At 36.3% G+C, this 15,381-nt stretch overlaps 1 protein-coding gene across 2 annotated transcripts; it reads left to right on the forward strand.

The window, feature by feature from the left end:
* The first annotated feature begins 217 nt into the window (after positions 1-217).
* nup88 (nucleoporin 88) lies at positions 218-11,799 on the forward strand. 2 transcript variants are annotated; one of them, XM_016514363.1, is made up of 17 exons: positions 218-498; positions 570-739; positions 826-951; positions 1,205-1,291; positions 1,485-1,658; positions 3,610-3,808; positions 3,908-4,058; positions 5,558-5,656; positions 5,739-5,829; positions 6,005-6,109; positions 7,104-7,256; positions 7,597-7,722; positions 8,728-8,793; positions 9,048-9,128; positions 9,261-9,387; positions 9,544-9,662; positions 11,483-11,799. In XM_016514363.1, the coding sequence occupies exons 1-17, from the start codon at positions 262-264 to the stop codon at positions 11,544-11,546; spliced, it is 2,175 nt and encodes a 724-aa protein (XP_016369849.1). In that variant the 5' UTR covers positions 218-261; the 3' UTR covers positions 11,547-11,799. The 2 variants fall into 2 exon arrangements, with proteins under 2 accessions (XP_016369849.1, XP_016369850.1); XM_016514364.1 differs by having other exon boundaries at positions 3,628-3,808.
* The last annotated feature ends 3,582 nt before the right edge of the window (positions 11,800-15,381 follow it).

Below are 15,381 nucleotides of genomic sequence, written 5' to 3' on the forward strand. Positions count from 1 at the left end.
ACAACTGTAACTAAAACTAAAATAGATAACTAATACAAATCAAAGTACATTAGTTATTATTATTTAACAACTTTTTATTGTATTTTTTTTTGTATAATTTCATATTTCTTCCTTTCAGTGTGGTACAGTAGTTAGGGCTAAATGACAACGCGCTTTAATAAACTACAAATCCCGCGATGCAACAAAAAAGTTCTAGTCGTGTAACGTGATCCTATTGGTGGATTTCTCTGACGACGTTATTCTGTGACAACACAAGAAAACATGGCGTCGTTCGCGGGAGATCGCTGGAGGGAAGCGCTGAAAAACCACGATATCTTCATTAACTTAAAAGACAGGCTTCATTTAGAGCCTCAGGGGACAAGCAAAAGAATAGCCAAGAACCTTACGTTTTGTCTGAACGGTGACTTATTCATATGGGATAGTGTTGAGAGCGTGTTTTACACCACAAACCTGCGTCAGCTGAACACTGACGGCGACACGGACACTTCGAAATATCAGGTCAGTGTGTTTGAATAGAGTCTGTCTGGTGTAGTTATTTCTCTGACTGTGTGTCCCGTATCTCTCCGCAGACTCTGCTGTGCATCAACCCGCCGCTGTTTGAGGTGTGTCAGGTGCTTGTCAGCCCGACGCAGTATCATGTGGCTCTCATCGGTCAGCGTGGAGCGACTATACTGGAACTGCCTCAGCGCTGGGGCAAGAGGTCAGAGTTTGAGGGTGGACGCATCCAGATCAACTGCAAGTGAGTACGCCTCAGGTTTAAGAGAGCTGCATTATTCCTCCGTGCTGCCTCAGGTTCTGTAGTGTTATGTGTTTTCTCTTTCACAGAACGATTCCTGTGGCTGAACGTTTCTTCACCAGTTCTGCCTCTGTGACACTCCGACAGGCTGCCTGGTATCCCAGTGAAACTGAGGAGCCTCATCTGGTTTTGCTGACCTCCGATAACACCATCAGGTATCTGGAATAAATGACTGGCAGAGGTGTTAAAGGAATAATTTACTCAAAAAGAAAACATTGTTTTGTCATAAACAGTCATCCTCGTGTCATTCCAAATCCATAAGACTTTGGTTAATCTTTGCAACACAAATTAAGGTATTTTTAATCAAACCTGAGAGGTTTCTGTTCCTCCATTAAAAGTTCAGGCAACCAAAACTAAAATTACTGTTATGATTGTATTGGGTTGTACAAAAATGTATTTTTTCTCCAGATTTTATCATCTTAAGGAGCCACAGTCCCCTGCCAAAGTTTTATCTGTGTCTCAGGTAGACGAGGAAAGCATTGTTCATACAAGAGGGTAAGTTTGACTGTTTTCTTTAAAACCAGAATTTGGCAGTGCTATATTGTTAATTTTATTAGATAGTATTACTAGAAGCTTTCGGTATTCCGCTTGGAACTAAAATTCAGGTATTAAGATATAGATTAACAGATATGTTATGGACAAAATAACTGTTGTGATGTTGAATTAAAGAAGTCACTCTCTTTTATAGACGTTCCTATGCAGCATCTCTGGGCGAGACGGCTGTGGCGTTTGACTTTGGGCCGCTGGCGGATTCTCCTCGTCTGAGCGGTCTGCGTATGAAGGCAGAGCTGCTGGTGTATCCACTGTACATACTGTATGGGAATGGAGAGACATTTCTGAGCTATATTTCTCTCACACACAGGTAACAAACACATGTCTATGACCCTGTCATGATGTGGTGACAATACTCACTATTAACAAAATTTATGTATATACAAAAATTATGTGTATATATATATATATATATATTAGGGCTGCACGATAAATCGCATGCGATATTTAACGCGCATCTTGTCAGTAAAGCCGCTTCTGTAATCAGCGGTAAATCTCCATCACGTGCGGGCTTTCACATGGAGCAACATTTACTACACAGACAGGTTGTTCATAGGCACTTGGTTGACCAAAATTTTATTAGTCGCAGAAAAAAAAAATCCACAGGCAGTCTGTGACGGACAGATCCAAACGCTCGCCTATCATTCATAAACCTCAAATATGGCTTTTTATCTGAAATGTGTTATTAGCAGCAACTTTACATGGCCGCTCAATCTAATGTTAACCTAGAGAAATGTGCGCTATTGTGTCTGTTCGGAGCGAGGAAGCTGAACAGCAGCGATCACTGCAGGACAGATGGAGCGATCACTTGCTCCTAAAATACTCCCTCATTTTTGGTCATACGGATAAAAGTAATACATCTTTTGAATCTGTAAAGACTCTACGTTTATTTGTGTGCACTCACAATAACAACAAAACATTGCGCTTTTGTAAAATAATGAAAGCAAACAGGATGCACTTTCTGCCGTCTCGGTCTCTGTGAAATCCGTGTATATCTTTGCCTTACATTACATAAAAAATATATCTAGGCATATAGAGAGTGAAATGTCTACTTTCAAATGAACCAATTCAAATGGAAAACAAATTCTCCAATCCGTATGAAACAAGCGTGTTCACTACAGCGGAGATGACGAGTCAGTGTCGCTGACTTCATCTCTAAAAACCGAGAACAAAGAAAACACTAGTTTATCAAATTATTAAAATGGTAATGCAGTCTCCTTACTGTTTTTCACTGACACATTCATAATCATTACTTCTGCCGGTGCACTGTGGCAAGCTTTGTGTGCGCTTGAGTGCTTATTAGGCTATGCAGGCAATTAAAGGCTCATTATAATGATTTAAATTAGTGCAATTAGTCGACTAATGCTTAAAATGACTAGTTGACCAGAAAAATCCTTCGTCGAGGGCAGCCCTAATATGTATATACACACACACACACACACACACATATATATATATATATATACACACGGGCTGCACAATAAATCGCATGTGATTGTGAGTAAAGATAGTACTGACTATCTTGTCAGTGAAGTCAGTTCTGTGATTAGTAGTAAATCTCCATCACGTGCTTTCCGATGGAGCAGCGTTTACTACACAGAGCCGTAGATCACTAACAACTGGCAATGATAACCTACCAGCAATGTAAAGATGATTTTATTAATATATTATGCAATATAAATTCATTAGAAAGATTACATTATTATTTTTGTATTTTGATGGAAATAATCAGAATATTGTACCTGGTTACCTGCTCAATGTTAACATGAAAGCTATGCCATTACCTATATTGTTATACTGTGGTACAGTATGCAGAGGTAATTTTCCTTACAGTATGCAGTGTTTAATAAACAGTTGTTATACTAAATTCTGCTGAGGTGATTTAGTGCAGACCCGTATCGTGAGCGTATAGCATATCATGGCCTCTGTATCAGGATATGTATCGCATTGTGACTTTGCTGCCGATACGTAGCCCTATTATAGTATGTGTTGTACTGATGTGTGTGGTTTTTTTGGGGGGTTTTTTATGAATAAATAGTGTCTGGGCACATTACAGTAATGAGATGTGGAGTAAAATGTGTAAAATATATATGAATAATGTATATAAATGTATAATGAATATTTTTCCTTGCCTTGAATTTGTTTCAGGACATATTTGTTGTGGATACAAACAGATATTTTTCTCGTCTTTTTTAGTTCCTTGTCACAATAATGATTTCTTAATGTGATGCCTGTGAGATATCTGCTCCATTTATCTTCAGTCTTTCTCATGGTGTCAGTAATTTCGGGAAGCCAATGGGCCCATTACCCATGTACCCCGCGGCAGAAGATAATTACGGTTATGATGCGTGTGCTGTGCTCTGCCTGCCTTGTGTGCCGAACATCCTGGTTATTGCCACTGAATCAGGAATGCTGTACCACTGTGTGGTGCTGGAGGCAGAGGAAGAGGAGGATGGCGGAGTAAGTCAGACAAAATTTAGTCAATACATCTTACAAATCCTCAAATGCAGCTCGTGCAGTGTGAGAGATGCTGAGCCCCTGTTTCTGTGCTTTGTTCAGGCTGTAGAGAGATGGTCCAGAGGCTCAGAGACTGTGCCCTCGCTTTATGTGTTTGAGTGTGTGGAGCTGGAACTGACGCTCAAACTGGCTGCTGGGGAGGAGGAGGAGATTACAGAGTCTGATTTCACCTGCCCAATCAGATTACACCGAGGTCAGGAGGTCACTCAAGCACTCGCCACACCCAGACGCTACATCATAATTTAAATACTTATGTTACACCGTAATGATACGTAATTTGCTGGGGATGAGAATCAAATTGCTTTTGGGTATGTAGTAGTATGTCATAAAATTACATTTTGATACCGCAAACCTCTTTGCATACTGTCTGGGTTTGCAAGTAAGCATTAGTGTTTAGCAAAATTCTACTTGGCTGTTGGCAGATTTGGCCCCACATTTACTGTGAATGCTAAAAATATTTGAAAGAACTCCTATTCTGCAAGATGTCATGGGTAATAGTCGGCCAGCATTTAAAAATCCACTGGATACTGTGTACAATTTCAGGAACTTTTGGCATACTTGGAAAAATTTTTTGCAAGAAGTTACTAATACTATTATTCTCCAGAGATGCATTACATTGGTTATCAGTTGCAGTAAAGACATTTGTAAAATTACAGATGACTCTTTCATTTCATTAAATGTTTCTTCATTTCAAGAAAGGTTTCTCAAATCAAATCAGCACATTAGATTTTAAATCTTCTTTAGGCTTATGTAACAAGTTTTTAGTAGACTAGTGTGAAGGCTGATGTGGCATTATGGTTTAAAAATGTATACAAAATAATATTAAATATTTAAAAATAATATATATAATATATAATAATAGGTGTTTTAACTTTTTTGATCACTTTATGATGTTTGTGAAAAGAAGCATTATTTATTTATGCTACTGGTTTGAAACAAAATTGTTACAGTTTAAAATGAATTCTGTTTTATATATGACCCTGGAGCACTAAAGCAGTCTTAAGTCGCTTGGGTATATTTTTTCAGCAATATCCAAAAAAACAGTGTACGGGTCAAAATTATCGATGTTTCTTTTATGGCAAAAATCATTAGGATATTAAGCAAAGATCATGTTTCATGAAGATATTTAGTAAATTTCCTACCGTAAATATATCAAAACTTAATTTTTGATTAGAAATATGCATTGCTAAGAACTACATTTGGACAACTTTAAAGGCGATTTTCTCAGTATTTAGATTTTTTTGCACCCTCAGATTCCAGATTTTCAAATAGTTGTATCTCTGCCAAATATTGTCTGATCCTAACAAACCATACATCAATGGAAAGCTTATTTATATTTCAGCTTTTCAGATAATGTATAAATCTCAATTTCGAAAAATTTACACTTGAGACCAGTTTTGTGGTCCAGGGTCACATATAGATCTTAAAATGTAATTTTTAGCAGCCATTACTCCAGATTTTAGTGTCAAGTGATCGTTCGGAAATCATTCTAATATGCTGATTTGCCATTTTGCCATGATTTAACATTATCAATGTTAAAATCAGTTGTGCTGCTTAATATTTTTGTCAAATATTTAAAAAAATGTTTTGGTGAAATAGAAATTTCAAAAGAACAATTATTTGATGTAATGTTTTGTAATATTATAACTGTCGTTACTATTAATTTATATGGAAAAAAAACCTCCCTTTCAGACCCTCTGTGTCAGCACAGGTACCACTGCACCCATGAGGCCGGTGTTCACAGTGTAGGACTCACCTGGTTCAAAAAACTGCACGGGTTTCTGGAGTCTGGCGAGTACATCCTTTACTTGGGACATTTAAATATTTCCGATTACAGTGTTTGAAGAACTTGGTATGTATTTTGATATTGCAGATGAGGAGGATAAAGACAGTCTGCAGGAGCTGGCGGCAGAGCAGCGCTGTATAGTGGAGCACATCCTGTGCACCAGACCTCTCGCAAATAGGTAGAAGAACACTCACAGGAAACCAGAAGCTACAGTTAAAGCTAAAACCCAGATCTCTTGTGAAACAAAAGCCCAATTTGCAGATGCAAACCTTAAGGGACGTTGAGTAAGCACTGTAGATTACTGGTGCTTATTTAAATCCCCCTCTCGTCTGATCTCTCTCTCTCTCTCTCAGTTTGCCGGCTCCTGTTCGTGGGTTTTGGATAGTGTCAGACCTGTCCCTGGGAGCCACCATGATCTGCATCACGAGTACCTACGAGTGTCTCCTGCTCCCTCTGCTGTATGTGACAAGCACACTCTGGCTCTTTCCCTATTTGTTAGGGCAGGGTTTCCCAAACGGGGGATTGTGAGGGAACTGTAGGGGGTTTGTTAGTTTAGGGGACGCTAATTACAAATGATATAAAATGTAAAAATGAAAACAATATAGCTTAGTGTGATTATCAACTCTTTGATGTGCTGCGTGTTTCTGAGTGAAGCATGCAGCGTATTTCTTTATAATTATCAGATCTTTTTTTCTTAAATTTAATTGCTGTCAACATTGTATTTGTCTTTATTTTTATGATTAGAGTTGAAACCTATTAATAATGATAATAATTATTAGTAGTAGTAGTATTACCAGCACCAGAGAACATGCAAACGTGTTGTTAAATCAGCTCAGGGGTTACATTAAAGGGGTCATATGATGCTGCTAAAAATAACATTATTTTGTGTATTTGGTGTAATGAAATGTGTTTATGCGGTTTAAGGTTCAAAAAACACATTATTTTCCACATACTGTACATTATTGTTTCTCCTCTATGCCCCGCCTTTCTGAAACGCGTCGATTTTTACAAAGCTCATCGGTCTGAAAAGCGAGGTGTGCTGTGATTGGCCAGCTATCCAGTGCGTTATGATTGGCCGAATACCTCAAGCGTGTGACGGAAATGTTACACCCCTTACTATATTGTGATGATTCCCTGTCAGGCCGGGGAGATGATTCAAAACCAATAAAACCCATTATAAACGAGGCATTCGTTGCATCCAGTGGGGACATAAATACGGATTATAATGACTTATACTGTCTTTTTACGCATTGCATTGCAGGAAAACTTGAAATCGCATCATATGACCCCTTTAATTAAATATTTTACAGGGTTTATATATTTAAGGTGTTCAGCTGACAAGAAAGTTTGGGAATCCCAGTGTTATATCGTACTTGAAAGTAAATGACTTGCTATCTGGTTTTTAGGATTTTATCAGATTATATAAGATTTTCTTTTTAAATATCCATGTAGAAGCTCTATTCGTCCCCCGTCCCCTCCGTTGCTCTGCTCTCATCCGGGGGCGGGGTCAGGAAGCTCTCCTCTGCGTGGATTGGCTGAAGACTCCTTCGAACAGCATATTCGCAACATCCTGGCACGCAGCTCAACCAATCCATTAATGCTGAGGTAAAATGTGAATATTTATTTTTTGTTTTAAAAAACAGTTAAAACCAATTTAAGATTAAATGATTAATCACCTGGACTATCAGCTGGAAAACCTGGTTTAGGCCTGCTAGATCATCCTGGTCTTACCCTTTAGGGCTGGTAGAACATCTTGAACCAGCAACAAACCACCTACATATTCCCTAATGGAGCTTAAGCACTTTAACATGCTTTTTTTTTTTTTGCATTATATTACATTACATTGGTTATATTAAACTAATATTTCTCATTCTGAATGGATGTTTTCTGAACTTTATTGAAGCTGTCATTGAGGTTGTCACTTTCTTGTGTGTGTGTGTTTTAGGGCAGGTGATAAGGACTTGTCTCCTCCTCCTCCAGAATGTCTGCAGCTGTTAAGCAGAGCCACACAGGTGTTCAGAGAGGAGTACATCCTCAAACTGGGCCTGGCGCATGAAGAAATGCAGAGAAGGTACAAGATAAAATTGTTTTAGGATCATTTTGTTAACAGCTATGTTTTTTAATTTTAATAATTGTGGTACCGCTCAAAAATGTGGGTGTCAGTATTATTATTATTATTATTATTATTATTATTATTTATTTAACAAGGATGCATTAAATCGGTCAAAAGTGAGAGACTTCTACAAAAAAAATAAAGAATATGAATTATGAGGATATTTTCATTGTGACATTTTCATAACAAACATCACATCTCCCACAATCAGATAAATACTATGCAAGAAATAAACTTGTAATGTGTAATGGACATTATATGTAAAGTATGTATAATGTAAAACTAAATAAAATGTACAATAGAAGTTTAGGGTAAGAAAAATTTAATTATTCTAAAATTAAAACTTTTATTCAGGAAGGATGCTTTAAATTTATCAAAAGTCAAGACTTTTACAATGTTACAAAAAGATTTGTTTCAAATAAATGCTGTTCTTTTAAACCTTTTTTTTTTTTTATTAATCAAAGAATCCTGAAAAAAATAGCAGCACAGCACAACGTTTCTTGCGCACTATATATATATATATTATATATTCACAATAATACTGTTGTGAAATATATATATATATATATATATATATATATATATATATGTAATGATTTAATAAATTTTCACAATACTGTTTTTACATTATTTGTGATTCATTAAATGTGTGAGTATAAAAGACTTCTTACAATCAATCAAAAAAATTAGTAAATAATCAATCTTATTGACTCAAACATTTGAACTGTAATATATACAACTACTATAGTATTTTCATTTGCACCATGGTACCAGTGCAGTACTATGTTTCAGTTATAGCACTGCATGCTCTCATTTAAATCTGAAATAGAAATATACTCTGTACAGGAAAAAAGTGTTCCACATAAACCGCCTAATCAACATTTATTGTTTAGTAGTGTGAAACTGTTGCAGTCCATGTAAATACATCTTTGATCAATTATTTCATGATTGTCCCCTTTTCAGAGTAAAGCTCCTGACCGGCCAGAAGAATAAGCAGCTGGAGGATCTTGCTCTTTGTAGAGAGGAGAGGTGACCCCAGCACTGCCTGAATAGCACTAATCACAACCTCACATACAGAAACACATTTAGCTCAGTTGAGTCATTGAGAAGAACTACATGTACGAGTACTACAAATAGAAAGCAAAACCTCATGTTATTATTGAGTGTGGTAGACACTGGAAATATACAGTATGAGTGGGCTCAGCACAGAAGAGTTATTAACGCTGTGGTTTACGGCAGTATGTGCCTGTGCTAAAGATGGTAAATGTGATGGTGTGTTGTAGAAAAAGCCTGAGAGAGGCTGCGGAGCGCCTGGCTGATAAATATGAAGATGCCAAGTACCGTCAAGAAGCCATTATTAACAGGTTCACCTTTCTTTGAAATTAGTTAAATAGAAAAATGTTGAAATGGGCATGTTTTTCTGAACTCAGAACTTCCTTATTGAATTAATTGTAACTAAGATACAACCACTTAAGTGTATGTATGTGTGTGTGTAGAGTAAAACAGGTTTTGGGAAGTCTGCGGAGTCAACTTCCTGTGCTGTCAGACAGTGAGAAGGACATGAGGAAGGAACTGCAAACCATCCATGATCAGCTCCGTCACCTTGACAACGGCATTAAACAGGTCTGTTTAATGCAGATGGTAGTCTGATATGTACGCTGCTTCACCATGTATCCTAGTTAAAACCTGGTTTGTTTTGGCAGTGTTCCTCTGTTGCCATGAGCAGAGCGGAAGTATGTCATTTCCCCAGTGTCACTGTGTGCTGTAATGTGTTGTCAGGTGAACATGAAGAAGGAATATCAGAAGAAGCAGATGAATACAGGAGCATCTCCGGCTCGCTCCAGTCTCACACTCAACGCCCACCAGAGGAAGTGTGTCCAGGGAGTGCTGAAAGAACAGTATGTACAGAGAGTTACCAACTGCTTTACTTCACACGTATACAAAACACCAAATGTCAATGCTAGCGCCATTCATACTGTAAAGTGTGTATTCAAAGATGCTTTGCAGAGGTCTGTTGTTGGTCCGTGACCATCTCTTATTCTGTAGCATGAATAGGGTCAAATTATACCCTGAAACCAAGTGAATAAAAAGAAATGACAGATATAGATGATAGAAAATAGAAATGACAAATTCTATTTTTAAAACCATGACAGTGTTCTACAAGACTGCAAATATAGGATTGTATGTAGTCTGTGATGTGGGTGAAAAAACCACATCCCAGTTAATGTAATGCAAATAAACTAATTCCTGTTACTGTTATTGAAAAAAAAAATAAAAAAATCTCATACCTGTTACTATAATGCAGAAAAACCTAATTTCTGTTACCATAATGTGCAGAAAACTGTTATTGTATCATGCAAAAATCTAATCAGTTATTATGCAAGAAAACCGATCTATTAATGCTATGCAAAAAACCTTACATGTTAAAGAAAAAAATGAGTCCGTTACTGTTACACACAAAAAAATCTGTTACTGTTATGCAAAAAAAAAATCCCTGTTACTGTTACATAAAAGGCTCAGTCCTGTTACGCAAAAAAAATCCCTGTTACTGTTATACATAGACTTGTCCTTGTTGCTGTTACGCAAAAAAAAAAAAAAAACTGTTACCGTTACATAAAAGGCTCAATCCTGTTACGCAAAAACCCTGTTACTGTTATACATAGACTCATCCTTGATGCTGTTACGCAAAAAAACAAAAACAAATCCCTGCTACTGTTACGCAAAAGACTCATCCTTGTTGCTGTTATGCAAGAAAATAAATAAATAAAAAATCCCTTTTACTGTTACACTAAAGACTTATCCTTATTGCTGTTACACAAAAAACAAGTTACTGTTACGCAAGACACTCATCCTTGTTGCTGTTATGCAGAAAAAACTGTTACAGCTACACAAGATGCATCCTTGTTGCCGTTTCTCAAAAAACAAATCCCTGTTACTGTTACATAAGACTCAATTCTGTTATGCAAAAAATCCATTACTGTTATACATAGTCTCATCCTTGTTGCTGTTACGCAAAAAAACAAAAAACAAATCCCTATTACTCTTACACAAAAGACTTATCCTTATTGCTGTTACACAAAAAAACAAATCTGTTACTGTTATGCAAAAAAACTTGTTACTGTTACACAACAAATTCATCCTTGTTACTGTTACACAACAGATTCATCCTTGTTGCTGTTACTCAAAAAACAAATCCGTTACTGTTATGCAAAAGACTCATCCTTTGTAACTGTTATGCAAAAAAATCAATAAATCCTTTTTACATAAAAGACTCATTCCTGTTACGCAAAAAAATCCCTGTACTGTTATACATAGACTCATCCTTGTTGCTGTTGCGCAACAAAAAATCACATCCCTGTTACGCAAAAGACTCATCCTTGTAACTGTTATGCCCTATATCCCTTTTACTTGTTACACAAAAAACCTCCCCATTTCCATGTGCAAATCTTAACCTTGTTACTGCAACGCAATGGGAAAAAAAACCTTATTGTAATGTAGAAAATCTATTTTGTATATATAGTGTGTATATTGTTTTTTTATATTTTTAATTATATATTATATTATAGTCAAATAAGAATCAACTCAAGTAATATTTTCAATTTTCAAATGTCCAGATTTTTTTTTCTTGATTTTGCATTAATTAAGCGATGAACGTATATAACATATATAACTGTTGTGTTAGTCCAGTGATCCTGAACGGCTTACTTCTGTCCTGCAGGGGAGAGCACATCGCTGGCATGATGAAGCAGATCAAGGACATCAAGAACCATTTCAGTTTCTGACCATCAGCAATCAACAGTCCTCAAAGGCCAATAGACGATCATTTTTATAGCATTCAATGAAACTACAAAATCGCTCCTTTAGACTCAAATTAGACGCAAAATTAGACTCCTTTAAAGTATAGTATTTGACCCAAACCTCTCATATTCAGAAGGTCTTGAAGAAAGAAATAGCTGGGTTTTTTGTATAAACTTTTTTTTTTATAAGTGGTATGTACATGTACACATCTCCTGGACAATAAAGAGTTTTGTACTTTGAAGTGAGTCTTTCCTGTGTATGTTGCTGTAAGAGTTTATCAGCTGTGATACAGCAGTGTTGGGCATTGGCCTTATTTCCTGAACTGAGACAATGGCTTATCTGAAGAGGTCATGTTGGATATGAAGACTTCTCCCTCTTTTCCTTCCCTCCTCTAATCACAAGACAGAATGTGACGAGGGCAAAGATCATGTCAAGAACAAGGAGCTTGGATATTTACTGTAGTGAGGAGAAGGAATGTCCCGGGTTCAATAGATGATGAGCTCAACTGTATCTGTTGTTTATTACCAAAGTTAAAGGGATAGTTCACCCAGAAATGAAAAAAAATTCTCAAATTAAAATTCAATTACTCACTCTAATGTTGTTCCAAATGTAAGGTCCACACACTTGGCCCAAGGAAGGTATCCAGTGGTGGATGAAGGTCACTTGCGTGTTCGGTCTTTTCAGCGCGCAGAGTTATTCAATTTAGGTTTAACTGAAATCTGACTCCATTTTATTATTTAATCTGACCCCATTTTAGTATTATCTCGAATTTAGGTTGAAAGGCAAATTGGTTGTTTGTCGGTCTCTAATTATTCTGACATTTGATAATTCTAGTTAACTCTTTACTCTGTATTTTCTCGTTCATTAAGAATCTATGTTATTTAGGATGCCTCACGGCGGCCGCTATGCGTGGGCTCCACGATCACAAACTCGCCAGTCTGATCCTTAGCCAGAGGTTTGTGGCTAGTCTGTTTCTCAGGAGATCAAAGTATCTGAGTTTCCTTTATCCTTACACAAACCAGTAAGACCTTCGCTCATCTTTGGAACACAGATTAAGATATTTTTGATGAAACCCTCAACGCAGCTGACACGTTCAAGGCGCAGAAAGGTAGTAAGGACGTCGTTAAAATAGTCCACGTGACATCAGTGGTTCAACCGAATTTTTATGAAGCTACGAAAATAATGTTTGTGCGCAAAGGGGAAAAAAAAAACAATTCAACAATTTCTTCTTATTCGTGCATTCATGACAGTACCATGATGCATGAACGACGGTCTTGTGGTTTTGGAGGGACATGAGGGTGAGTAATTTGGGTGAACTTCCCCTTTAATCTTGATAGCTCTCTACAGTAATGTACTGCTCCTTTACAAGTAATTTACTTTACAGTGGATGTCTATGGGGCAAGGCATTGGAAGCCCATTTCCACCACATAAAAAAAAAAAAATCATGATTCCAATCATTCATGATGAAAAGTAGAAATTATGAAATTCACAGTCATGACATAGTTAATTTCTTGTCGTAATTGACTCATCATAACTGACTTTTCATAACAGACTGCTGTAATTGTGACATATTTTGTCATTGACTATTCAATTTTGACTTGTCAATTACTTAATTTGAATAATCTCTCCATTTAAGCTTTTTTCAATTTCAACAATCAAATCTAAATCAAGTCAAATGAGAAGTCACATGACAAATTGATAGTCAACTTTTAGTCACAACTGACTCGTCAATTTCGACTGTGATAAAGTCAGTTATCTCATAATTTAGACTTTATTTCGATTGACTTTCTGCTTTGACTTGTCACTTTTATACTTTTGACTTGTCATAACTTCAACTTTTCTCAATTTCGGCTTATGGCAATTTAACTCTTTTCCCATAATTATAACGGTATAAAAATTTTTGTAGACGTTTTATTTCATAATTTTGACTCATTTCAACGCTTTTCTCAGAATTTTCATTTGTTTTCACTATTATAACTTGATAACCCAAGCATGAATATTTCTAATGTCACAGAAATTACACTGTGTAATTGAAATGTAAACATTTAAAATGTAAAATGCATTCAAAACAATGTATAACCACAGGTCTTAAACATTTATGTGATCATGGGAAGGAAAGCGAAGAAGGGGAATGGAACGACTACTGACTTCAAATCCACATCAAACTTGCGTTTCAGTTTGTTTTATTATATAGATATATACAGGGATATGTACACCGTACAGTATATAAATCGGCGAGGGCTTCTGCATTTACGACACAGCATGCAAAGAACAGAAATATAACTGTTGTTATTGTGAAAGTATCTGAACTATCACTCTTCACAAACCCAGTAGAAATGACTGTCATGAATGATAAATTATACCGACAGGAGAAAAGTCTTTTTAAAACATAATTTTCATTAAAAACTGTAGTCTCCTTGCCCCACATCAGTTATTAGAGTTAAAAAATGATCTGCTAATGAAAAATGTAGTTCCTAAAATATTCTGGCGTCAAGACTACACTGAAGTGAATCGCTTCTGTTGCGCTAGTCAAACAAGAAGCCATTGAAGTAGCAATTACATGAGGCTTACGTGTGTCTGCAATGTGAAGACGGCGCTGAAGCGCAACTTACAGATAATAAAATCCACAACACGCATGGTCTTAATATGATGCACATATTCACACAGGAGAGCTTCATCATCATCATCAGATCACTACAGCAGCACTGGTCATACTATAGTAGCGTTGTTAAAGTTCTGTGTACTCATCAGATGTAGTTGATAATGGTTGGTTTTGCTCAGGAAACGCAATTCATTGTATTTATCGATGTAAAATCCACACATTTTAATACATGGAATATTTTGTCTGAATTCAAATTTCCATTGATAACTGTCTTTCTTACAATTACAAAATTAGCAAACTTAATTTTCAACATGCAGGTAGAGGGCTTTTAACTATCCTTTTGTTGGTGGCGTTTCAGAATTTCAGCCAATTTTAAAGGTGCTCACCTCTGCCAAAACACATGTAACTGACTACAACAAGACACAGAATCACAGTTTTGTTGCTACTTTAGTTGCTTCTTCACTTAGCATGTAGAGACGTACAGGAACAACTGAATATTTCTCTTAAATGTGCCACAAATGTCTTTTAACAATGTTTTGTAGTAACCGAGAAAAGTGTCATCGCAGAAGTTCCTCAGACACCTGTGAACACTGAGCAGTGCTTGGAGTCAGACAGTAGACTTCATCTTTATTATACTTCTCTGACTGGACTAGTAGAGCAGTTAGAGTCCATGAGAAAGCAAGTTCAAGTACATGTATTACATCAATACCCTCTCATTTTTTTTTTCAAACCCCTGACTTTTGTTTTTCTGCAGAAGAAAGAAGATACTTTGAAGAATGTTGGTAATCAAAACCAACAGGTTTGTCATGTGTAGACGACATAAGGGAGTAAATTATTTTCATTTTTGGGTAAACTATCTCTTTAATTAGGATGATACAAGCAAAGTACTCACTGGACTAAGATGTGGAAAGACATGCTCCACAATGAGCCACAATGAGCAACAACCAAGAACAGTATTCACGGATTATCTTTAAAAATTATTTTACCAAGTACAAAATGTTTAATTCAAAAACATTTCCATTTACCAATGTGTTTTTCAAAACACCTTTTAAATTTGTAATGTTTTAACTTTTATTTATTAAATGTTACAGTCCAAGTGTACATATAAATGCCTCATTCATTCAAGTAAATGCATGGGTAATTTTGCAAAATGTATTAAATATTTTATCTACACTTATTGTATAACTGCTGTTTTTTGCTGTAATTGCATGGTTGGT

This window comes from Sinocyclocheilus rhinocerous, unplaced genomic scaffold, assembly GCF_001515625.1.
Source record: "Sinocyclocheilus rhinocerous isolate Xijiao unplaced genomic scaffold, SAMN03320098_v1.1 scaffold896, whole genome shotgun sequence".
Taxonomy (NCBI): domain Eukaryota; kingdom Metazoa; phylum Chordata; class Actinopteri; order Cypriniformes; family Cyprinidae; genus Sinocyclocheilus; species Sinocyclocheilus rhinocerous.

What these genes read in the sequence shown, in the direction of transcription:
- nup88 (XM_016514363.1), top strand. Translation starts at nt 262, where the DNA reads ATGGCGTCGTTCGCGGGAGATCGCTGGAGGGAAGCGCTGAAAAACCAC. An exon ending in CGCATCCAGATCAACTGCAA is followed by an intron (nt 740 to 825) that starts GTGAGTACGCCT and finishes TCTCTTTCACAG; the next exon opens with AACGATTCCTGTGGCTGAAC. An exon ending in GCACGGGTTTCTGGAGTCTG is followed by an intron (nt 5,657 to 5,738) that starts GCGAGTACATCC and finishes TTGATATTGCAG; the next exon opens with ATGAGGAGGATAAAGACAGT.